This window comes from Ammodytes marinus, assembly GCF_949987685.1.
Source record: "Ammodytes marinus genome assembly, chromosome: 19".
NCBI lineage: Eukaryota > Metazoa > Chordata > Actinopteri > Uranoscopiformes > Ammodytidae > Ammodytes > Ammodytes marinus.
The window spans coordinates 17,996,841-18,022,096 of record NC_137223.1 but is presented as its reverse complement, the minus strand read 5'-3'; the positions used below and the strand labels follow the sequence as shown (position 1 = coordinate 18,022,096).

At 41.2% G+C, this 25,256-nt stretch overlaps 1 protein-coding gene across 1 annotated transcript in view; it reads left to right on the top strand.

Annotated features, from left to right (window-relative positions):
* Window positions 1–5,487: 5,487 nt before the first annotated feature.
* opn8b (opsin 8, group member b) overlaps window positions 5,488–25,256 on the top strand; it is a gene marked incomplete at its 5' end in the record, with an annotated part of 34,747 nt that continues 14,978 nt past the window's right edge. The window contains one exon of the mRNA XM_080048455.1: window positions 5,488–5,557. Within this exon, the coding sequence (XP_079904581.1) occupies window positions 5,488–5,557 (70 nt within the window). The remainder of the gene's footprint in view (window positions 5,558–25,256) is intronic.

Below are 25,256 nucleotides of genomic sequence, written 5' to 3'. Positions count from 1 at the left end.
TGGCTCATTTGACTTTCATATGTTGGACCTTAGAATGAAAATTATAGTTCAGATGTTTATCCTAGTTTTTATAACCTTTGATTAGACATTAATTCTGATGTTTGTTTAGAAAAACCTATCCTTTTCCTTTCAGTTCACTGTGTTGAAATATATTGATCCATCAAATTATGATGTATTTACCTGAACCTGAATTGAATGATTGTGTTTTCTGTTCTTTAGACTTTCGCGTTCACATTTCACAGAATTACATTGTTAAAGATGAGGTGTTATTTTGTTTTTGAAACATTCTAGGTAAACTCCTCTTTCAAGACAAATGGAGTAAAAGATTTTCTCCTTTTAATGGTTGGGCCTTATGAAAGAAATGATCGCTTAAATGATTTTTTTTAGTTTTTGTTTCTTGATATTAGACATTGACTGATAATTACTGTGTAATGTGTTGTTTCTTGATCCTGGATTGTATCGTCTGATTGAATTAGCTACACATTTTAAAGAAGAAGGAACAAATGCTGAATACATATAGCCCAAGTATTGTAATAAACAGACCTGTGGTGATGTGAAATTTCTGAGCCCTCTCCCCCCCTCTCCTGAAGAGGCATAAAAAGGTCTATGAAAATACTGTTCAGGAGGCAGTCCCTCCTGGGCTGTCTCCCTGCAGGTTCTGTAACAATTTTACTCTGTGACTCTGTTGTTTTGTCTTATTGTATTGTGTAATTAAGTTCTTAAATTCTCTGTGAGTTTAGTCTTCTATTACAGATATGTCGGAATATAGAATTTCCCCGACAACAACTTTGCCAGAGAGCAACTGGAGATATCTGAAGTCTTCTGGAAGTCTATTCTGTGGACAAATTAGTCCAACTGTTTGGTCATAACCAAAACCGCCATGTTTGGGCAAAAACGCATCTCTGCCTACCACCAAAAGAACCATCTCCAAAGTGAAGAATGGTGGTGGCAAATGGTCTGCACATCACTAGATGCAATGTTTGGGTTGGCCTTTACCAGAAAAATCTCTTTTCTTGTGGCGCTTGTGGATATTTTTTAAGGAATTCCACTTCTAGGCAGATGTGGAAGCTCTCTATTTGTAGATGATTTGCCTCACAATGGGCCGATGGAGCTAAAACTTATTTTAAAATTAATTTATAGCAGTCCGACTCCCCAGACAAATGTCCAACATAACAACTATTCCTGAGATCGTCTGAGATTTTTTTCCCTTTTGGCATGTCTGACCTGTATGGGTTCACTTTGGTGAGCCTAAACTGACCTGGTTGCATCTCTGTTTATCTAGTTCGGCCCAATTTCTTCCCAAAAGATCTCTAATCACATTGGTCCATTTAATCACTCAATTTGGCCCACCTGATTGTGTTTACCTGCTGGATTTAAGCAATGCAGCTCAGGGTTCACAAACTTTTGCACATACAAAAGTTGGCAAATCATGTGTTTTATCTGTTTACACAATTGATTTCCAGAAAAGAAAATGTTGAATTGATGAACAAACATCTGTTATTTCATATAAAAAATACTGGTATTGATAAAAGTAATGGTTAAACTGAATAAAATTCAAAAATTATCAAGGGGTTCACATACTTTCAAGCAGCACTGTATGTATACAGTGTATAGTATACAATGTGTTACTGTGGCAGGCGTAGACCGTAAACACTAAAGCTTTTGTTTATAGTGAAAACTCCACTGGCACACACACACTGCCTTGAACAGCCAATCACAAACCTTTAAACGTATTTGTCTCATTTCAGTCTGTAACCCAGATCCTGATGCGTTTGGATAACACCTAGATTCCTTAAAGTTTAACATCTAACAAAGTTGTATTAGCACGACCAACACAGTATAGACACTCTCCCCTCTGGCTAAAGAGACAATCAAGACTCCAAACAACACTTGTCACCTGGCAAAATCTTTGCACAGAAAAAAACAAGCCATTGAAAATAGCGTATAACTTTTGCCACAAAAAAAACATGTTAAAACCTTTTGACCCAGACTTGTAGTATCATGCTTTCCCCTTTCACACTCACCCACTCTTATGCTGCTGTCAAATATTCCATCTGTGCCCTGCACCTGGCTGTAAATCACAATGTCACTGCTGACAGGCTGTCAGGACAATGTGGGTCACGAAGTCTTCACAATCAAAATTCTACTGCAAGTGCCATTCTTTCTTTACATTGTTACGATTTGACTTGGATTGTGTCGGTCAAAAGGCTGTGGATTTTTTCTTATATGAGATAACCATTGTGACAAAATCACTGGTGTCCTAAATATGGCTCCTTGTGCTGCAAAGCTAATCAAAATCCCACTAGATTAGGATCAGATTTGGACTTCAATGTACACTGACAGCTATGAACCAGCGAAAGCCAAGGCTCTGCTGTGGAAAAAAATTGGAAATTAAATTCAAGGTCCCCAAGCTGACGAACCATTCACAGTGCTATGACCCCGCAGTAACATGAAACAGTCTGCGTGGAGAGATCTTTGTATAGTGTCAAGGCCCTCTATATGAACTGATAAATATTGTGTTTTCCTTGCCTTCCAGCTGATTGCTGAGGATCTAAATCATCCCCATTTCTTGGACTTTTTATATTCAATAGCTTACTTTCTCCACACTGCCAGAAACACTTCTGGTGAAGCAGATTCATTAATCTATCTTTGTCAATCAATTGTATCCTGTAGGCCCTGTAGGATTCCAGGGCTGGTAATATGATTTATTGCTCATATAGCCTAACTGTGATTTAGAGCGCTTTATGCCTACAGTTCAAGATATTTTTCCTCTTTTTCACTATCCAGCACTGGAGACGCTGGATGGTAGCCCTGCCCATACGCTTATAGGCAGTGGCGCAAAAAGTGGGTATGCGCTATGTGCGGCGCATAGGAGTGTCACACTAGAGGGGCGCCAAAGCGATCGGGGGAAAATTATTTGGAGTCGGCATTTATCTGTATTTAACAGCGTTTGTGTAAATTACATGATCAGTAACCAAGGCACGTCACTGATTAGGCGCCCCCCCGCTCCTTCGCCTCCTCCTCCCCACATAGGCGCTCAAGTGCGCGCCCCCTCGAGAGCAAGATCTTTCATTTGAATCGTGTTGTCATCTGATGACAGTGATCTACAGATGGATAGGCAGTAAAGAAAGCACTCGGGGGGGGGGGGCACAAAACAGAAAACGGGAAGACTGAGAAGGAGAAAGATTGCGTGGATGAAAAAAAGCTTTTCAAAGTGGTTGAATGAATAAATACACCGTACACAGAGTTTGCCAACCTTTGTTTTATATTGCCGATTGTATTGATCAATGGACACTGATTATTGGCCGCGACTCGCGGATTGTCACTGCAGATTAAGTTTTTGACTATTGCTGTTTTCACAGTTTTTGAATGGTAGTGTAGTGATTACAGCAGGTCAGCGCCCAAACAACACACTCACCTGTTTCCCACTATTATTGTATGTGTTTGATGGTTGTGTAGCAATGATAATGAAAATCCTGTTTGCCACAATCTTAATAGTTTATTGTAAGGGAGTTTGGTGCAATAGGTTTGATGCTCTACGTTATTTTCTATCTTATTTAATGCCTTTTCTCTCATTCACTTGAAATATCAATGTGGTAACCGTAGGTAAGATATTTAAGCAATAGCACACGAGAGGGAGCATGTTGTCGCTCTATATCAGCACTGCTGTGATTCGGTCGTAGGCACGAGGCCGCAGGCCGAGTGCCGAAGAGAAACACGCAGCAAAGAGACCACTCTCAGACTCTCACACAGCCAGACTGGGGCATGCGAAGTGAGTAGGCTACAGGGAGAACAGGATATGTGTCAAAGAAGAACAGTGTCTCTGTAATTGCGAGTGTGTGGGAGTCTGTGTCAATGCGATTGTGAGTGTGTGATTGTTATTTTGTGAGTTAGTGTGATTGAGAGCTTGCGAGAGTGTGAGTTTGTATTTGAGGCCAGGGGTGTGGCTATTGCTCCTCGGAATCAGCGGTTTCTTCCATTTTCTCGACTCACCCAGATAGTCAGTAAAATATGCGTTTAACCTATGGCACGGCCACGGACACAACATCGGTGCGGAACCGGAGCCTTTAAAAAAGTCCGCGGACATTGTTGAGCCCATGGTTGAGCCCTATGACAACATGACAACACTTGTCATGTGACTGAAGTGGCTGCATTTGATTGGCAAGCTTTTGTAATGTGGTTTTTATTGGTTGAAATAGTCACGTGATAGAGATGTTGGCTGAAGACGTCCCCGGGGAGAGAAATCATGAGAGAAATAGATCTTGCATGTAATAAATAAAATATATAAAAAAATAAGGTAACGACCGTCACGTAGCCAAATGGAACGGCGTAAAAGTACCGTTCTTTCTTCAAATATTTACTCGTAAATAGTAAAAGTATGTTGCAATAAAACTACTCCTAAAATTACAATTTATTCAAAAAGTTACTCAAGTATTTGTAACGGAGTAAATGTAGCACGTTACGACCCACCTCTGGTGCTTAGTTTACCCGTAATGAGGCTTCTTACTGGCCACAGCAACCCTGCGTCACGTTCAGTGACCTGAAACAATACAATAAAAACGGGTGATATAAAACGGACATGAACCAAAAACAATGCAGTAGCGCAACAGGTTATCGAACAGGTGGTTAAAACACTCAGAATTACCTGCCAGAACTGGCCCCAGTTCTCTCCGTTAAGAGAGGAAACGTGTGTCCTTATATCGCTAGGCAGCACAGGGGGAGAGCCGAGGTGCACACAGCAAAGTAGCGAGAGGGAGTGTGTTGACACCGGCAAACTTTTATTGCTTCCTGCCTAATTGTGTGCCGGTCATGTGACAGTCACGTGACTTACTTCATGATTCCCACATCAACATACTGGTTTTTCCCATTTCCTGTTTTTCTGAGCTGTTTAACGTTTTTCTAAATACCTACACACGTTGTATGGGTAAAGTCAAGAAGGTTGGCTGACTAACTTGTTTGGCTCATTTTACTATTCATTTGAACTGAAATAAAAGTTTTCTTTGTCTTTAATTCTCTTCACCAGAATAATAATAATAAATAAATAAAATGCAATAATAAATTGCATGCCTGACACTAGTGAGGCCACAAAAACCTAAATGCCCAGTATGGTTTTAATTTCTGCTGACCAATTCTTCACTGTGTCCTTTACTTTTAATCAGTGCAGGCAGACATGACATGGTTGAGCCGATCACCTGCTCTAATATGTAACTTAAAATGGAAGTCTGTAATTAATTCGGGGGGGGGAGGGGCGGGGCGGGGGGCGCCTGCTAAGTGTCTGCATACCCCCCAGAAAGTGAGTAGTTGCGCCCCTGCTTATAGGCTACACGCCACACGCTGCAGCTGGAGTACCGGCGCGCTGCAAGCACCTCGGCTTCACTCGAGGACAGATGGATCTGACACATTCTGACTTTTCACATCCTAAGAATACTGATCACTTATCACCCGTTTTTTCTCCTTTCACCCTTGTTATTGATATAAAAGACCCAAATGGATATCTACACATCCGCTTTATCCCCAGCGATGGACATCGGCGCAGGTTTTTATCTGCTGGTTGTAGGTAAGTTAAAAGCCACGCGTACTGATTACATGGCATAATAAACTGCGATTGCGTCCCTGCTTGTGCTGAAATTATACTATTTATTCCCGAGGATTTTGGAGACATAATCAAAAATCTCTGAATTATACTTTTACATAGCCTAGTCCATCTTTACGCACAACACTTCGCTTAACCACTGGTGAATACAGAAATCAAGAGCTTATTCATGAATTATGAAATCTGTTGAATTGCTCGAGCAACAGGACCCGCACTTTATTAACCGTTACATTTTCAGACTTACTTTTCAGTTAAGATAAGGGAAAGGCAGGCTACTGTTGACGTTATGATTGAAGTTAAAATGTGTGTCCAGAGAATAAGTGTAAGTCTTCCAAAGTGATATATATAGCCTATATAAAATAAATACAAAATGAGTGCTTGTGTAAGAGGGCTGCGTTTAACCTTCGGATACATCAACTTTCAAATAACCTCATAGAACCGTGTGCAGTGTCTATATAGTGATATCATTGAGTTAAGTAGGGAAATAAAAAGATACATTAGGACCTATGGTGGACTCTTTAGTGTGACAAGTTGGTGAGCAATTAGCCAAATGGATGTTACCCCATTAATGCACAGCAACGTATAGCCTGTCATACTGAAATAATCAATGCAGCGAGATATTTGTTATTCTGTGTGTAGAGGGTTTCAATATACAGTTAAGCCTCTCATCTAGATAAAGTATGACATGCATCTCATTAGTGCTCACAGCCTTCCTCCACAGGGGCACTTTTATCTCACACAGCCAGGCCCGCCGCTCCCTATATCCAGAGTACGCAGAGCGCGTATAGGGCCCCAACTACCTGGGGGGGCTCCAAAATTAAGCTTGCTAAAAAATTTCATGATAATTATTATATTGTTACATTTAAAAAAATATATAAATTAGTTTTTATAAATGTACTGTTGTTTTTTCTTAAAGGTGTAACCTATCACTCAATTTGGGCAAATTAAAAAGAGGCTCCCCCCGCTTCCCTGACCATAATGGTACACAGCTACGAAAATGTAGTAGTAAGAGTACGACTGACATAGAGTGACCCCCCCCCCCCCTGATATTTCCCTCATAATATGTTTTTGGATATGTATGATAAGGTAGTTAGTCTACTGAGTAACCAATGGCAACTGGCACAGGGTAATCCAAGATGGATAATAGTGGCTTTGGCTTTGGGGCTGTGATATTCATTTCACATGTATAGTTGATCCCTGCTCTTGCCCCTTGACATCCACCGGGAGTGTTTGGCTAATTAGATGGATAGAGTGACTTTATTGTTCACCACCTTACTTTTTGACCTATCCCAATGAACATGGGTACACACATTACACAGACAGAGCACAGCAGAACATTAAAAAGGATATAATGGTACAAAAGAGCCATCTAAAAGAACAAGTGTTCTCAGTAAAATCAGATTGTGTTTAAAGGGAATAAAAGACTTCAGAGAAGATTGTTTGAGATTTTGGACTCCTATAGAGCAGCAGACATGATTGATTGCACCGTAAACACTGTAATTCGGGAAACAGACTATCTCTACCATGCACTTTCTGCCTTCTATCCAAATGGGCTGTTTAGATTCCTCCTCCCCCTTGCTCCCCGGAACCCACTCCGTTGTGATTGGTCACTCTCCGGAAGACTTTCTAAGCTCTTGCAGAGCATCACTGCTCCATTGACAACTTTACGGTATATTCTCAGGTTTTCTCAGGTCAGATTTTTGCCGGTCCAATCAGCGGACAGAGGGAGTGGCTCAGAAGCCGGCGCATGACATACGTCACGACCAAACATTATGCGATTGGTTTGCAGATCCAGAGTGGCACTGGGTAGATCCAATAGTTTTAAACTTCAACAGACACCAGCCTTCAAGTGAGTTAAGGTTTGTCAATTGAGCAATTTCAGACCTTCTGTACAAATTAAATAAAGTATGATGGTTTGGTAGGACCAGGCTAACATTTTCAATAAGGTACACAAAATTGTAGGTAGTTATTGAGTAACAAATGAAAAATTAATGAGTAACTACTTATTGAGAAACTACTATATACCAATATTGTTACTAATACATACAGTAGTTATTCAGTACTAATATACCAATATGTTAACTACTATGTATTTATTCACTACTCAATAACTATGTAGTTATTTGTATATAGTTACTGAAATGACCATATTCATAAGCCCTTTTGTCATATTAAAGACACATAATAAACACAGGTAGGACAATGATAACATTCCATTTACAGCTGGCTCTTCTGACAGCGCAACCTTTGTATTTAAGATGTTCTCTAGTTTGAAGAAAACAAGAAATAACATTGTGTGGGAGGGGGTAACGGCTAGATGAAAATAAATAAGGAAGATAAATAAATCATGCAAGCAAAAAATAACTTTAGTAAAAAGTCAAAAGAGGGCTTTATATTCTAAGAAGATAAACCTTGCTGTGTAAGCAAAACACGCCAACATATATATTTTCAATATCTCACTCATATTATTGACGATCATTGTTACACACACGCTAAATGAGTAATTTCACGCTTTGTTTGGGACTTTGCCATTGCGTGTCTTTCACTTAGGATTTACTCATTTTCATTAAAGGAATTTGGTCTTGATCTTATTATTGGCTTAGCATGAAGTCTCAAATAAACTGAAAATGGTTTTCAGTAATTGACTTTTTCTCACATAATGCATGGATAGGATTGCTCAGTGATAATGTGCATCAATGTAATGAATAAAAACACATGTAAGATTAGCTATACTACCACCTTGTAGAGAGAAATATTCCACAGTGTTAAAAGAAAATCCACAATTGCAGAATTACAATAACATAGCACGAAGCAAGGACATGTCCTGTGATTTGTTTCCTGCGAGGGACTCTTGATCAAGTGTAGCATGTTTGTGTAGCAGGCCAAGAGGGACTAAAGGGAAGTGGAAGGTTACATGATATACTCTCCTATGAAATCTCTGCCTCCTACCACCAGTGTAGGCTTCATTGGGATGAGGCAAGCCTCCTCTCAGGCCAACCTGGTATCACGCCGAGGCGTCACTTCCAGACGCATGGACCGGCGGCCGCCATTTTGACTACGGGAGGTCCGCGACCGCGGCCGGCATCTTGACTACGGAGGTGCGCGTGTAATAGAGCCGCCCTGGTCAGGCAAGGCGTGAAATAGAGCCGCCGGTCCATGCGTCTGGAAGTGACGCCTCGGCGTGAGATCGGGTTGCTCAGGCATAGTGAGGCTAATTAAGTGGTCACATCTCAGAAAAAAATAAATATGGAAATATATGAGTGCCAGTGAATGCTTGTATAAAGCCCCTTTCACACATGCAGCCCTTCCCAGCAATTTTTCAGCAGAGGTCATGAATGAATGAAAGCAAAAATAGATTTTACAGCATATCTGCACCAGCAATTTCTCGGCCCAAGACCAACAGTATATTACAGGGAAAATGCAGGGAAGGCTGTTTTGTGAATGTCCACTCAACCGCCTCCTTGCCGGACGACTCCACCGGTGAGCCTGGCGTTTTTAAAGGTGGCAGCGACAGCGAGGTGCTTCGGTGACCGTATTGTTTTGAAAGCCCGACCAGAAGTCCACCACACTCTCTTACAACATGTATAACAGTGTTATAGTCTCTCTATATGAGCTTTTATGAAGAATAAAAGTTGAGAGAAAAAATACAGTTTCGTCTAAAAAAATAATTCCCCTAGAAAATTGGCTTCAATCGCTGGTTCCACATGTTTGTGTTTAATGTAGAATATATATATTCAATCTTTTTTAAATGCCAGACACTTTAACATTGAACCAATTCATGGTAGAGCCGTGATGTTTAGGTCCGGATACTCAGTTTGCAACGATGCCTTGTACAACCGTCTTGTCGCCGGGCGGCTGCCACCGAAAGTTTCAACACTGGGAAAGCTGAGCTGTTGAGCAAAATATGTGCGCGTTCACGTGGGCGGCAACCGCTTCCCTGTTTAACCGCCGCGGTTGTAACCGCCTCCCCTCAGCCGCCCTTCCTTCATTGAAATTAATGGAGGCAGCGAGTTGCCGCGCAGCGGTGGGAAAGGGCCTTAAGTCAGAACATGCGCCTATGTGAAGAAAGACCGCTGCGATTTTGTAATTAATATACAACTTGTTTACAACAGCTTAAGTGCCTTAAAACCACACCGAAAAACCAAAGTCTTAGTTTATTAAGCTTCTTTCTTTATTCATGGCTGTAAATGAGACAATCGCCAGAAAAAGCTGTGTGTTGGCTTTGGCAGTGTAGGTGTAGATGCTGCTAGGCGTATTACTGCCCCCTGCTGGACAACTACAGCAAGTGGTATGGTCTGGAAGCACACCGTTTAGAGCCGTCTATTCGGGGGGGAAACTGGGCTGGCCTGTTTTTATTTCTTTAAACCAATCACAATCATCTAGGGCAGGGCTAACCCCAGAAAACAGCAGCGGTGTCGATGCAAAATAGTGCCGGGGGGGAACTTATTCTGATGGAACATCTTCACGTCCAGAGGCTGTCAGAGAAATGGCTAAATCTAACCCGCAAACACCACAAAAAAACTATTAAAGACAAAAGCAACATACAACCAGCATGTCAAGACACCATACACTTTAGCCCCCGAGGAGCTCACGGGATAACTTAACCGGAATTAACTAGCCACGTAGTCACGCAGTGTTATCTCTGGTAACATTATCATCGGCGGCCCGTTGTCCTGTAAATCACCAAAGAAAGGGAACGGCGGATCTTAATCTAGCTGGTTATAAGGTCCGGTGCTCAATTCAAACCACCACGCTTCATTTTCCAGAGTTTATGAGGGTATTTCTGCCCGAGGGAAGTTGTACAATGAAGTTGGATAGCTAGGCTAGGCTAAGCTAGGCTAAGCTAGGCTAAGCTAGGCTGCGCAGCGTCCCGGACCGTCGCCGCCGATATTATTATCCCAAAGTATCGCCACACTTTATTTCTGTCTACAGTAATGTGACTTCTCACACCCTGTGTGTGTGTGTGTGTGTGTGAGAGAGAGGGAGAGTGCTGCACAGAAGCACACAGGTTGACTGTGAGCGAATTGTTTCCTAGTTTGAGGGGGAGCTCAATACGGGAATGCCAGCAACAGGAAATGGAGGCGAAGCGTTGTGAGCCGCTGGCGGAAACGGTTCAGCCAGACTAAGGTTGCGTTCCTACGGTGGCGCTGAGCATTCACCAAATAAAAAAAAGTTTCACAGCAGGATCTCGTAATTACGAGATAATATCTCGTAATTACGAGATAAAGATCTCGTAATTACGAGATAAGGATCTCGTAATTACGAGATAAGGATTACCCTCTCATTCATCAATAACGATGTCTGTGTATGTGTGTGTGCAGACGAGGTGAACCTAGCCATAGGAAAACGTAGGCAATAGCCTTGGTTTCCGGACTACAATGGGCCCCAAATCAATACACTAAGGGTGTATTCACACATGCCGTGTTTAGTTCGGTTGAAACGAACTCAGATGCACTTCTGCCTTCGGTGCGCATCTTTCAGGCAGGTGTGAATACAGCAATCGCACTCGGGTGCGGACCAAACAAACGCTCCGAGACCCAGCTGAAGAGGTAGTCTCGATGCGTTTCCAAACGCACTCTGCTGCAGTTCGTTTGTGGTGTGAATTTGTTCGGACTCGATCCGACCCAAATGCAGGAGGCACTGTGCCTTTTCTTTCTTTTCTTTTTTAATAAATAGCCGTCAGCTTCACATTATGGGAAAGTGTTGTTGTCACCATTATTAGGAAGATTAGTTGTGGTTTGACCGGGAGCCCAGAACAATATAAATGCTGAATGTGTTCAGCGATCAGATGAAGGAGAGGGGAGCGTCTCTCGCACAGTGCCAACAGGTTCACGCTGCGCAAGAAGTGTGTGTTTTTATTTTGCTTCCCATGTACGGGACCGTCAATACTATCCCCGTGTCAGTTTGGAGCTGAACTGCGCCGACCCAGCTGATACACAGCTTAATCAGCTGAGTGTCAGCTTGAGCCTATTCTTCTCGCGTGACGCGCATCCAGCACCAAAAATACAGTAAAAATGATGTTTCACATCGTAGGCTACAAGCCACATAACGTGGCATTGACATAAGGCTACACATTATGACCATATGAAACAACAATAATTTGATGTTTTTCCTCTTTATTTATAGGTTAGATGTAGGCCCTTTTATTATTTTTGGCCCCATATTATATCAATGATATATATTTCGCAGTTTAAACTTCGTGCTTCCTGTTTCTCTCCACCCCAGAATGTCTGTCCAATGAATGAATGACCTCAGATCACGTGTGGTTTTGCTTCGTAATGCTGGTTCACTTGCAAAAGGGGCAATATGAAAGTGGACCACACCAAACAAAAAAAATCAAAACTCTATTTGGTCTGGACCAAAGCAAGTGCACTAGCGGACTTTCCCAGTGTGAATACACCCTTATTTTAAATATTTGTTTACTGTTCATTCATTAATCAGCGATCGCATCGGGTACTGAGAGACACACTTTCGGCTTTACGCCCGGACAGCTGCTGAGGTCCGACTGCTTTTCTCCTGAATAGTCCCAGTGACTGCATATCTGCACAAAGTTGACATGGCTATTCATTGTCATGCCCTCCTTGTAGAAAGTTCTTATGTGTTTGTATGAGTCATGGATTACACCGAGTTTAACGACTGCATTTAATCAAAGCATTCAATAAAACTGCGTTCCGATACAGTAACAAACAGGAGGTAAAAGTGAACTAGCCCACCGGGCATTCTGATTGGATGAGGCAACACAGTACGGTGGCTCCGGTGGCTCATAATGAACAAACTGCATATAAAAAGTGAAAGTGTGTCCCTCATTTCCCGATGCGATCGCTGATTAATGAATGAACAGTAGGCTAAACAAATATTTAAAATAATTGTATTGATTATGGGGCCCATTGTAGTCCGGAAACCAAGGCTATTGCCTACGTTTTCCTATGGCTAGGTTCACCTCGTCTGCACACAAACACACACACACACACACACACACACACACACACACACACACACACACACACACACACACACACACACACACACACACACACACACACACACACACACACACACACACACAGACATCGTTATTGATGAATGAGAGGGTGATCCTTATCTCGTAATTACGAGATCCTTATCTCGTAATTACGAGATCCTGCTGTGAAATTTGTTTTTATTTGGTGAATGCTCAGCGCCACCGTACGTTCCGAATCGCATACTTTCTACTATATAGTATGTAGAAAAAAGATTTAGGATGTCCCGATTCTTGTGGCCAGATTTAGGATGGTTAGAAGTACCCGGATGTCCTACTTCATGCGGCCAAGATTGTTAGTGTTGAAAAGTGCATCCTATAGAGCTGTTAAGCGGAAGTGGCGGAATTACGGGGCATGGGGCATATCGGCTGAAAAAAAATGAATGGGAGTCTATGGAAAGTAATCTACTATTTTCTGGTCCCAGTCATTAAATGCCTTGGATTACATATATGTTTTGTATGGGTCTAAATGATCATTTTTCATGTGAAGAGTTTGACGGTATGTTGTATGATTATTCGTCTAACGGCTTTTGAATTTTTTTTACGAGAACAACTACAAGTCTTGTCGCCTCTGTGACGTCACCTCAACACATTCCCTCCACTTCTCGACTGACAGTGCTAATGCTAATGCTAATGGCTGGCGTGGACAACGCCAACAATCTCCCCACTCGAGAAATTGAAACTCTCCACATGTCCACTTGTGTAGTGGTTTTCGCCACGCTGAAGACTTTTGTCTTGTCATTGAAAGAAGGCGGTAAAGTGCATTAAAGACACAGCCATGTTTCTGAGCTAAGCGGGTGAGAGTGGTGGTGACGTATATCATAAGTGTCAAGAGCAGCGAAGAGCTGTAGTCCACAAAAGCGCTCTGCACAAAACCTGACCATATCCAGCTTCTACTCGCTAAATTGTTCCATTCTTTGCACGAAAAAATACCATCTAAATCCATACAAAACATATGTGTAATCGAAGGCATTTCATGACTGGGACCAGAAAATAATACATTTCTTTCCATTGACTACCGTTGTAATTTTTCGAGCCGATAGGCCCCATGCCCCGGAAGTAAGGGACTTCCGCTTAACGGCTCTATTTGGGCGATTCTGACCCACAATCCAGTGCGCACGTGAAGTGACGTAACATCGACAAAGCCTCCATATGAAAACAAACGGGGATGCGACGGATATAAAAGCAAGAGGCAAGATCAAGGCGCAATGTTATGATGAAATAAGAGAGAAAAGTATGTCCCAATAGTATGCCTACTGCATCCTAACTAGATTCTTTTTATCGTTGGATGTAGTATGTAGAATTGAAAAAAGAAAGAGTATGCGATTCGGAACGCAACCTAATTAGCAGGCAATGCATTGCCATGTGTGAACAAGCACAGCACATGAATCTTCCGGGATGGAGCTGCATGTGTGAATAGTGAAAATCACTAGTGGAGCATGGAATGTATTCCTGGTAATTTAACTGGAACTATGTGTTAAAGAGGCTTAAGTAACAATTTGATTTCCACAGCTAACAAATATCTACATTTAATGGACTACAAAAAGTATTATCTTAGTGGCTACGAGAAACGTTGGGTTTCTGTAACGTTCTGAATACGTCTGTGGGAAGAGACTGCAGATACGTCGCAATGATGTATTTATATGTGACTTTGTAAGATGAATAACGGTAATATGACAAACTGAAGCAGATAAAACTTTGATTAAGTACCGTTCAGAAAACACAGGCTGTTCCGGTATGTATGCCGTAGTCCCCATAAGTACAATACAATAGCCTCCCTCTTTTCTGAGCCCCTCTACCCCCTGGTCATTTTCCAACCCAGTCGCCAGAGAAAAACTTTGTCAGGGTACTGTTCTGCAAGCGAGGGATACTTAGGCATTTTCACACAGTCCCTTGCGTCCAATAACATACACTTATACAACATTAAATACATACACACTAATATGTCTATATTACTGCGGATATTTAAATAACATGGCCCAGAATGTAATTATTTTCTTGCCTCGGGAGGAATTTAGATGAATACAATTAGGGTGTGAATAAACTGAGGAAAGGAATAATGGAGACCTATTTGAATAATAAGTTTTGTTTAAGTCAGCCCACTTTTTATTTCACTGGCCTTGTTCGGCAAGGCAACAGAAGGGTTAGAGAGGTTCCATAGTGATCTTTACAGTATTCTAATGCAAAAACATCTTGGCAAGATAAAACAATTCTTCCAAATTGATGCACACTGCCCTCCGTATGTGGCCATTGTGAACGGCTCGACTGTTCAAAGGCAAAAATAACTGCCATGTCAAACTGTAGCAGGTAAACACTTTACAGAGCTTTCCAATTGTGTTTTAAGATGAAGATCATTTTGTCTTCTTTGTATCGCTAAACACATATAAATATTTGGTTGGATTCATTTCAGTTTTAGTGAAGGCTGTTGGTTACTAATATACGATATATTACTTAAGAGTCAATGAAGGGAGTTGTGAAGGCAATATTCATCCGTCCATGTCCATTTACCTGTCAATCTCCCAGTCTTCAAACAACAACCTTCCCCCACCGCAACCTTCCCTCCAACTGTCTCTCACATAATCCCCTTTCGGTCAATATTGTACCATTAGACAATTATCGAGCCCCTGGTAAGATTAGCATCACCAGCCTCATCAAACTCTATATGTGTATCCATTTTACAGTATAAAAAATATACTTTTGCCACTGTTTCATTCGGCGGAAGGCCCTTCTTCTCAAAGCTTACTACACCACATTTTCACCCACCATTACTATACATTGGTAATATCTGACTCCACCTTTAGTGTTCATAAAAGGACTTTTGCTTTCTGATTCTGTGCTTGTGCTGCTGTCGGTCCAGGAGCACACGCTGTCAAACATTTGTTGAATGACAACATTGTGTGTGTGCGTGGCTGGCCTCTTATGGGTTAATGAAATACTGTATAACCCTTCACATCGCAGGGCTTTTGAAGTCACCTATTCGTGTATCCTTCAGTGACATTGCGGCTATGTAGCTATCTAATAATGCTTTCCTGACCCAGGCAGTGACCGTTGATGCATTCTCTTTCTTTCCTTTTTTACCTTTCTTTTCTGTGCAATACTGTAAGGGTTCTGCTCAGCCGCACTTCAATGACAGGGAGTGATTATCGGTAAGGGCCGATGGAGTCACTGGGCTTTGTGCTCAAGTCACCCCGCAGCTGCTCCTGCATGATTTAGAGCAATGTTGAAGGAGTCTGTCTCAGTGTGGGGGCAACAGAAATTAGCTTTTTACCTTTAGTTCTATGAATGAATGAATAACATGTGCTCATGATAAAGGTATACATTTCCGAAAATGAGCGATTTTGGCAATTGGTCCCCATCGTGGTGTGATGGGGGTCAGTGATTCTGGAGTATGCTTGTTGTCAAAATCAGTGAGTATCCCCTTACAAAATGCTCCCTGAATGTACTGTACTGTGTACACATGTTTTTGTTAATACACTGTAAACTGGTAGGTAAATAAAGGGTATGTAAACAAAGGGGGCCCACCTTTCTGCTCATAATGTCTTGTGTTTGTACAGATGGTGAATGTGTTTGATGGGTGTAGTACCTAGCAACATGCCCATTTACAGAGCCTCGGCTGTGTAATAACACTGACTTCACCTTTAAATAGGACGTGGGTTGTACAGAATAACATCCTACGTGAGTGTAGTTGAAGGGATGAAAAGCAGCAGTGATGATCTGGTTGGAATGAGTTGTGTGGGAATTCTGATGATGATGATGACATGATGACGACTGGAGGTGAATTGGTCGGAGGAGGGATGAAACAGAGTGAAATGACAGCTGACAGCACAGGTAGAGGGGCAGTTTTATTTATTTTGATAGTGATTACTCTAGAACGGTCTCGTCCCCAGAGGTCAGGGTGAATATGATAGGTTAGGCTGAAAGAGCAAAACAATCATTGTCAGCTGATTGAGTTGAACACAGGAGAACGAGGGAGAGAGAGAGAGAGAGAGAGAGAGAGAGAGAGAGAGAGAGAGAAACATCGTCTTCCCGACTCAATTATCGCTTAGATTCAGTCTTATCTGCTAATCAAATTTATGAATTACCAGTGAATAGAAATGTTTGACCTTGCTGTTGCCCTAGTTATACTTCTTTGTAAATCTAGTGAGATAGTTTCGGATGAAGATTTTGTTCCGTCTCCCCAAAGGAGGGACCTGCTTGATTGTCACATAACAAAAGAGCAGCTGTTGATGGTTATTGACATATGATTCAGCCATTCAAATGAGCAGCAGCCTCAATGCCGTGCTTACAATATCAAAGTGCATTATAGTTAGCTTTAGGTGATAGCCTACGTCTCAAGCAATGTATGTCCTACTCCACCATCTTTTAAAAACTGAAGTCAAATGCAAATAATATTTTAGAAATGGAAAGAATAATTTACAGAATTAGAAATCAAGAAACTGAGCTTTTGAAACGGTGAAATAAATGGATTGCATATATAGATTGTAATTAACCCTCTGAGGTCGCCTCACGCGCCCCCGCGTGAATGCGCGCGTGCGCGCATATTTTTATTAATATCTCTGTGAATAAACGGCTGAGAAATTAAATTAAAACATCGTCTGAAACTAGAGATTCTCCTGTTTCCGGGGTATGTTCTCGCGATACTCTCCGTCCACTACAGGCTTAGAAAACAACGCGAGAAGTGAGCCTCCTTCTCCAGCACATTGTACGTCACTCCATGTGCTATTGGTTGGACCTGCTTGTCTCGTTGCGCAATTGGTTGGATGTGCTTGTCTATCAATATTTCTGAAAAACCCACCAATCAGCACTAAGTAAAACACTAAGGACATACCTTATTACCGTAGTACCTGGGTTTTTTTACTGAAGGGAACAGGAATCTTTCAGTGGAAACAATGGCGACAAGAAAGTTGTAAACAGACGCTGCTGTTGCAGAGATTTGCAGAAGTTAGTAGCCATGAAGAAGATGGCCATTCTGACATTGAAGGATTTGATTCAGGCGACGAATGTGGTTATGAAGATCACATCGACCCGTTTGAAGACAGGTAAGAGAATTTACAAAATCTCTTGTAATCTGAAACTTGCGTTTACTGTGCGCAATAGTCAGTTGTCGCGTAATGGTTCTTATTTCCAAGGCTTGACTTCTAGCACAACATTGCGACGTTTCAGAGAGTTTCTTAGCCTACACTTATCTAATAATAAACAAATAAATAAAAAACGATAATGTAGCATGTCAAATATAGTTTTTTATTCAGTGTAGAAGTCTTTCCCTTGTGTCATAGTAAAATAATCTAGTTTGGAAACAGTTTTGCATCAACTATTGTTTGCACACAATTTGTGAAATTTGAGAGAGTGTAAACATTTCTATTAGTATTATAATGTAACAAGGGTCACTTGTTGTTGCTTTGTACAATGAAGATAAAAATAAAGGACAGTTGGAAATCAGTTGTCTCTCCTCCCCTTACATACACATCTAAGATGCTAAGAACTGTGTGTCCCTACCCCCACACATTAGAAGGTGCTAACTGTGTTGGGGAGGGAAGAAGGTAAACAGCAGTTGGGGTTTTCAGTTATAAAGAAGAAAACTCAGTCTTTCTTGTCCTTTTTTTACAGACAGGACTAAGAGCTGCCTGAACCCAGCCCAGCACCTTCCACTCCTGCAGCATCAGCACCACCTGTGTCAACACCTTCTTCCCTGCCCAGCACAAGGTCCATGTCCAAAAGGAGCACAGGTATAAGGCCTCCAGCTACCCCATCACCCGCATCAAATAGTTCCCGTGCCCAAATTCCCCAGGTACCAACCCGAGCGCCACCCACACCTTGAATACCACCAGCCCCCACACACCCAGCTGCAATGTTGCCCTCTGCCAGCAAGTGGACAGGAACTGTTTTGCAAAGTGGCATGGCATTGACATTTAGCTTGTAAATAGTGTATACTACATAGTGTGTAAATAGTTTGTAATTATTGTTTTTCCTGCGTGTTGTTATATATAGTAAACTGTTTGTTTGAATTTTTTTTTGTGATGCTCCCTTTTTTATTAGTATGCATCCCATGAGTCTTTATATGTGGTACAAAGTCTTCATTCAGTCTAAATTCCTCATGCTTTGTGAAAGTAGAGTTAGAGGCAACATTTCTACCAAAAAGCGTTTGGACCAAAATTCATATTAGTCATGTTTTGTGCACTTCCCTACTGTTTTTTGGAAAATTTCCACTGCATTTTTGAAGCTAAGGCTTGGGAGAAGCAATTTCAAAAGCCAAAACAACTCCTCAGGATGACTAAAGGTTATTATTTCACACAAATCTCCAGGTTTTTCAAAAATCGCACTGCATTTTTCAGCATTCAAGCCAATTATTTATTTACACAGTGGTCTAGGACATAAATAGACATCATAAAACTAATGGCTAATGGGTTCTGAACATTTCCATATAAAACAGTTTGGTATTATTTATCTTCTTGCACATTTAAAATAGGTATTTATAGAAGTATGTAAAATCCGAGAAAATACCCTTAGACCTCAGAGGGTTAAACATTTTGAAGATAGTCATGAAGAGCTGGAAAGAGTTAACTTGTGTATATATATATACTTTATGCGTCTTTTGTTGAGTACATGTGTACTGATGTATATGTATTGTATGTAGGCCAATGCACATGTATGTGGATGTGTGTGTGTGTATATATATATATATATATATATATATATATATACATATATATATATATATATATTAGGGCTGTCAAATTAACGCGTTAATTTCGATTAATTAATCACAGAAAAATTAACGCGATTAACAAAATTAACGCAGATTAATCGCACTTCTATATTGCCCTTTGACCCGGTGCAAAAGAGGTGAGACGATAGCGGAGCTGCACGGGATTAAAGAGTGAAGAAAGAAGCAGAGAGGGCTCTATGGACGTTTTATGGGCTGCTCCAGGCAAATAAGCAAGAAGGTATAGGAATACGTCTTATGTTATTCTCCGCAGTGTCTGTGCATTGATTTAGTGGGTGCCTAATTAACAATGTAGGTTCAAAACAACTCTCAATCTTCCTCTGTGTCTCAATTTTGTTTGCTAGCTGCGATCGTCTACAGCAAACACACACAAAGGCTGTGTGTGTGTGTGTGTGTGTGTGTGTGTGTGTGTGTGTGTGTGTGTGTGTGTGTGTGTGTGTGTCAATATTTTTGGCTATGAGTAGGACAATGTTGAATGAGTCGGCATAGGCTATGCACACCTGTGTGGCAGTGCAGCGCTGTCTGTTGTGGGAGATAGACAGTCGTCATTTAGCCTGCTTGTTTTTTTTCCGGCGCTAGTAGTTCAGAGAGAGAGAGAGAGACGAACGGTAGCCTATACAGTTGTTTATAAACAGGCATACAAGTGTCATATAAGTATGCGATTAATTTAGATTAATTAATCACAGAGCCTGTAATTAATTAGATTATTTTTTTTAATCGCTTGACACCCCTAATATATATATATATATATATATAGGGGAGAATGGGGTAATCAGAGCCACTTTTTACATTTGCTCCCCTCTAAGCGAGCTAAAATGATTTATCACTCAAATTTACACATTTCCCATTAATTCAGGATGTTTCCTAGAAATGGGCATTAGCAGCATTTTTTCAAGACAAAGGGCAGTGAAAATATGATTGTTTTAAAAAAAGTTGTCATGTGGCTCACTTTACCCCAGCTGTGGGGTAAACTGATCCACTTACTTTTTCCACTCTGCAACTACCATAACAACACATTGTAACAGTAAGAATCCTGAAAGCTAGCCACACATTCCAGAACTAATGTCGGACTAGTAAAAGAATGATGGGGTTTGGTCAATTAAGCAAAGCAAATTTTCTAAACACTTGAAAGTAACTCTGAACAAAATCAAATACAACATATTATAATTCAAAAGGTTTTAATAAGATTCAAATGAAAGATAGAACCAGTTAGATTAGAACACAGTCTGTGGGTCAGAATACAGGACCCTTAGAGCCAGCTTGTGTCTGGGGGTCAAAGCATAGGAAAATCAGAACCAGCGAGAACAGCCTGGGACTCAGAACACAGGAGAAGACCCAACTGGATTATAACATCAGCCTCATACTCAACTACAACAACTAGGCCTACTCTACATTCCAGCCCTGAAGGTTACAGGGAAAGATGAGAAGATGCTCTTTCCGTGTGGTTGCCCCAGGTCGTCTTCCTGGTGTATTTCTTTGGCATGATGGCTTTTCTACAATGTGTATGACATTCAAATAAATCATATAATAATGGATTGGATTTATATAGCGCTTTTCAAGGCACTCAAAGACGCTTTACAGGGTTCCAGGTTCCATTCATTCACACACAGTCATACTGGTGGTGGTAAACTACCATAGTAGCCACAGCTGCCCTGGGGCAGACTGACGGAAGCGTGGCTGCCATTCAGCGCCTACGGCCCCTCCGACCACCACCTCAAACATACAGCAGTCATACACATTCACACGAGGCAAGGTGGGTGAAGTGTCTTGCCCAAGGACACAACAACCATGACACAGGTGGCAGAGCGGGGATCGAACCGCTTAACCGCCAACCCTTGGATCATTGGCCAACCCGCTTAACCACCTGAGCCACGGTCGCCCCTCGTGGCTCATTGGTTGAAAAAGCGCACTAAAGCGCCCTTGAGTGGTGAAAACGAGAGGAAATGCCTTCTTTGCTGCCCTTTTCATGTGCAAAACATGATTGGGTGCCCTCTAGGATGCCCCTTCATACAATAAATTATGATGATGTGCCCTCTATATGTCATGTAATAGACCCTTTTACAGCCTACGTCATCAAATAGATGCGCGCGCAGGTAGGAGACGACAGTTGAGTGGTTCCCCAGCCGAGTTACCGGTAGCGCGAGCTTTCAAAGTTGATACAAACTCTTTCCGGCATCAACATGTCTGGTTGTTGCTTTTACTGTTGTTACAATCGATATTCCACCGGCGGAAAGTTGAAGTTTTACAGGATTCCGAAAGGATTACATCCATTTCAGAGTAATCGGCGGCGTCTGTGGTTGAAGGCGATCAAACGAGTGGACTGGAATGAGACAATTATCAAAAATGCTTGGGTCTGCGGCGCTCACTTTATATCAGGTAAGGTTATCTATCTACTCTTTGATTCCACGGAAAGCCTGGTTTACATAACTGATTGCCTGTACGATGAACAATAATAATCAAATGCAGCTAAAGTTTGATAAGCTAACGTTAAATGTGTCTTATAGGCTAAACAAATGTGTTTGTGTCATTGCGGTTGTTGCAAGTCCCTTGCTGTAAACTCGTCGTCTTGGCGACGGAAACCTCAATGCCCGAGTGTAAATAAAGGTTTGAGATTAAATTAAAATTAAAATGTGTGTTTTATGTGCTTTACCTATCCTCCTATTAATCATACTACTACTTAAATAGAGTTATGGGAATGGGGTAAAGTATAATAGAAACCTCCTGGACTGAAAGAGTCGGTGTGCTCCTAGTGTGTGTGTGCTCCTGCCAGGCCTCCAATTGCATATGCAGCACATGATAATTTTTAATTTTTCTATATTAAAGCTGAAGATGATGTCCCAGTTCCAAAGAGGGAGTACGACGATCTGAACCTGAGACACAGCCAACTTCAGGAGGAATATGTCAACCTGCGACAGGAGTTCGACACACTACAAGCTGAAAATGTAAAGCTGAAAGAGGAGCTGAAAAAATCTGCATTTTCCTACACCTCTGTTAAGTCCAACTGTGTACACTTGATGTTTCTCACAGGGCTGACCTGCGTGGTCTTTGAGTGGCTGCTTACAAAAATAACGGGCAGCGTAGAAATCATGTGCAAAAAACTTAGAGTAGAGGACCACCTATTGGTTGTATTGATGAAATTAAGGTTGGGCCTATCGAATACTGACTTGGCATATACACTCAACAAAAATATAAACGCAACACTTTTGTTTTTGCTCCCATTTTTCATGAGATGGACTTAAAGATCTAAAATTCATTCCAGATACACAATTGTACCATTTCTCTCAAACATTGTTCACAAATCTGTCTAAATGTGTGATAGTGAGCACTTCTGCTTTGCTGAGATAATCCATCCCACCTCACAGGTGTGCCACATCAAGATGCTGATCTGACATCATGATTAGTGCAGAGGTGTGCCTTAGACTGTCCACAATAAAAGGCCACTCTGAAATGTGCATAATAAATGGACCAGATTCAGATTGATATTTTTGACTAAATACTATCATTTAAACATTTACACAATGAGAGATAAGACAATCCATATCCAACATCATATCTGGTCTCTTATCACAATATAATACATTATATTGCCCAGTCCTAAATGAAGGCATTCAAGCCTCAACTCTAACACATTTCCTACATGCCCATTTTGCTGGCTTCCTTTTTATTTGTGCACAGCTGTAGTGAATTTGGTTTTTGCATTGGACACAGATAATCATTTTTCCATAATCTGGCCTTTCACAGTACTCACAGGCTCTCCGTTTCACCAAGGCAGGGTCATGTCTTCTCGTCAGTAGTTCAGGCAACACACTCGAGATAAAGAAGTCATGTGCTTTTGGCAAAGCCTCCTGCAGAAACTCTTCATTTCTAAGAACACGTTGCACAACAAACTGCTCCTTTGTCCACAACACAAAGTCACAGTAGCTAACACCACACACAAACATGTGAAGTTGAGTTTGATAGAAGTATGTGTGTGAATGTTTCAATGAGAATGACTTGTCCAGAAAAAAACTGCTTGTCTTCTGTACATCCTTGAAGGCTATCGTGGTATTTGTAGGGACACTTTATTTCTACCACCCCTTTGCCACAGCAGGTGCATCTTGCTATCCTATCTGGCGATGATCCAAGGTGTGGCTCAGAAGGATGCACTACTAATCCACATGAGCTGATGCGGAAATCTGGATGGCTTTGGGACATAAATGCAGTGTAGGCTTGTCTTGCAGTTTCCTCCATGTTTTGACCCCAAAGCACAGATGGGACAGTTAACGATGTTTTGTTGTACTGCATTATGTCATTTAGGTATGTATTGCTGATATGGTCGGATTTGGTTGCATGGTGAAATTTGGTACTTGTGATTCGACCAGCCCTATAGGTGTGCCACTCCTTTGACTTGGACTGTTGCCGTGTCATAAATTCCAGTTTCTCACATTGATGAGGTTGTAGTGCAGTTTTTAGTCTGTGGAATACATCCTGACATTTCACCTGCATTTCCTGTGGTGAGAGTTCCCCAAGAGTTGTGTCAAATAAAGCCGTCAATGGTTCAGGTAAGTCTGAATGCTCCTCATCAGAGTCAGATGATGCAGTGTCCGTGTCGCTGTTTTCCAGGCTTGTCAGCACTGCAGCACCTGGGTCCACAACCAGCAGTTCCCGGATGTCATCATCTGTCAACACTGATAATAGAGCAAACAAATTCAAAATTATTGTGCTGCATAATGTTCACATTTTAAGAATTCTTAAACAGTTAAGCAGAGCTTTAAACACGCTGGTGTACAATAGATAACAAACACTCTAATTTCTAGAATCAGTCATCTGAATCGAAATGCAAAGACATATCAAAACTAACTTAACAAATGATACTTTACGCCCGTCCCCTGACTAGTTTTACTGTATTTGTGTTTTCTATTTTCTTTCTGTACATAGGATGTGCATTTGTATATCAGTTTTATGTTTCTCTAAGTGAGTCAAGCTTGTATATTTGTTATTTTTTCCTTTATTCCTGGTGGGGCCTCTTGGACCAGATCAATATTGTAAATAAGACACTGTTGTTCTTAATGTTTTATCTGGAAAAATAAAGGTTAAATAATTATTTTTTTAAATACTGTCGTTATTCAAACTGTCTTTTGGCCTTTTCATCTCTGCATCACCAATTAATACCTTTCTCAGGCAGGCTACATTATTGTGTCAAAACACAGGAGTATTCATGAGAATTATTTAAATGCACTGGCAAAAGGAAACTTATCCAGGCTCTGTAAACTATTACATGCCTCTGGGTGTGCCACTATTCTTTCTAGCAGATGTTGAAGCTGCTGGAAGCTGCCTGCCTAGCCTCTTTGCTTTGTGGAAGCTGATTTCCCTCAACGGAGCTGGTCTGAATTCTTTCCTGCTGATGTCTTTCCACATGCACGCTCCAGAAGTAACCGCTGCTTTCTCTGTCCTTCCCATCCTAACATATACTGTAGCTCGACTTTGAACAATATTGCAGCCGCATGGCTGCAGCATGACCCTAGCCTGAAATTTAACAGAAATAAAGTAAACATACTGGCTTCTCCACAATTTTATGACCGGGGCTTGAAAGTAACATTTGTTCTCAGCTCTGGCTATGAAGTAGTAGGTAAACATCTGACTTACTAGACATGTGAGCATATCCAACCTAAGCTTAATCAGGTTTTGAATATAACTGAATGATATGGCTGTTGACATTTTGAAAACTGTTGCCAAGTTTATGGAAATGTTAGTTTCAAACCCTGGTTATGTGAACGTTAAATCTGACTGTCTGTATTTCATAACAAACTGACACAGATGATGACGGTTATTAATATCAAACTGATAAAAACGATCCGATTATATATAGTATATCACGTATATATAAAGTATTTAATATTTTAGCAGAATAACATTACTCTGATTCACAAAGTGTTCAAACT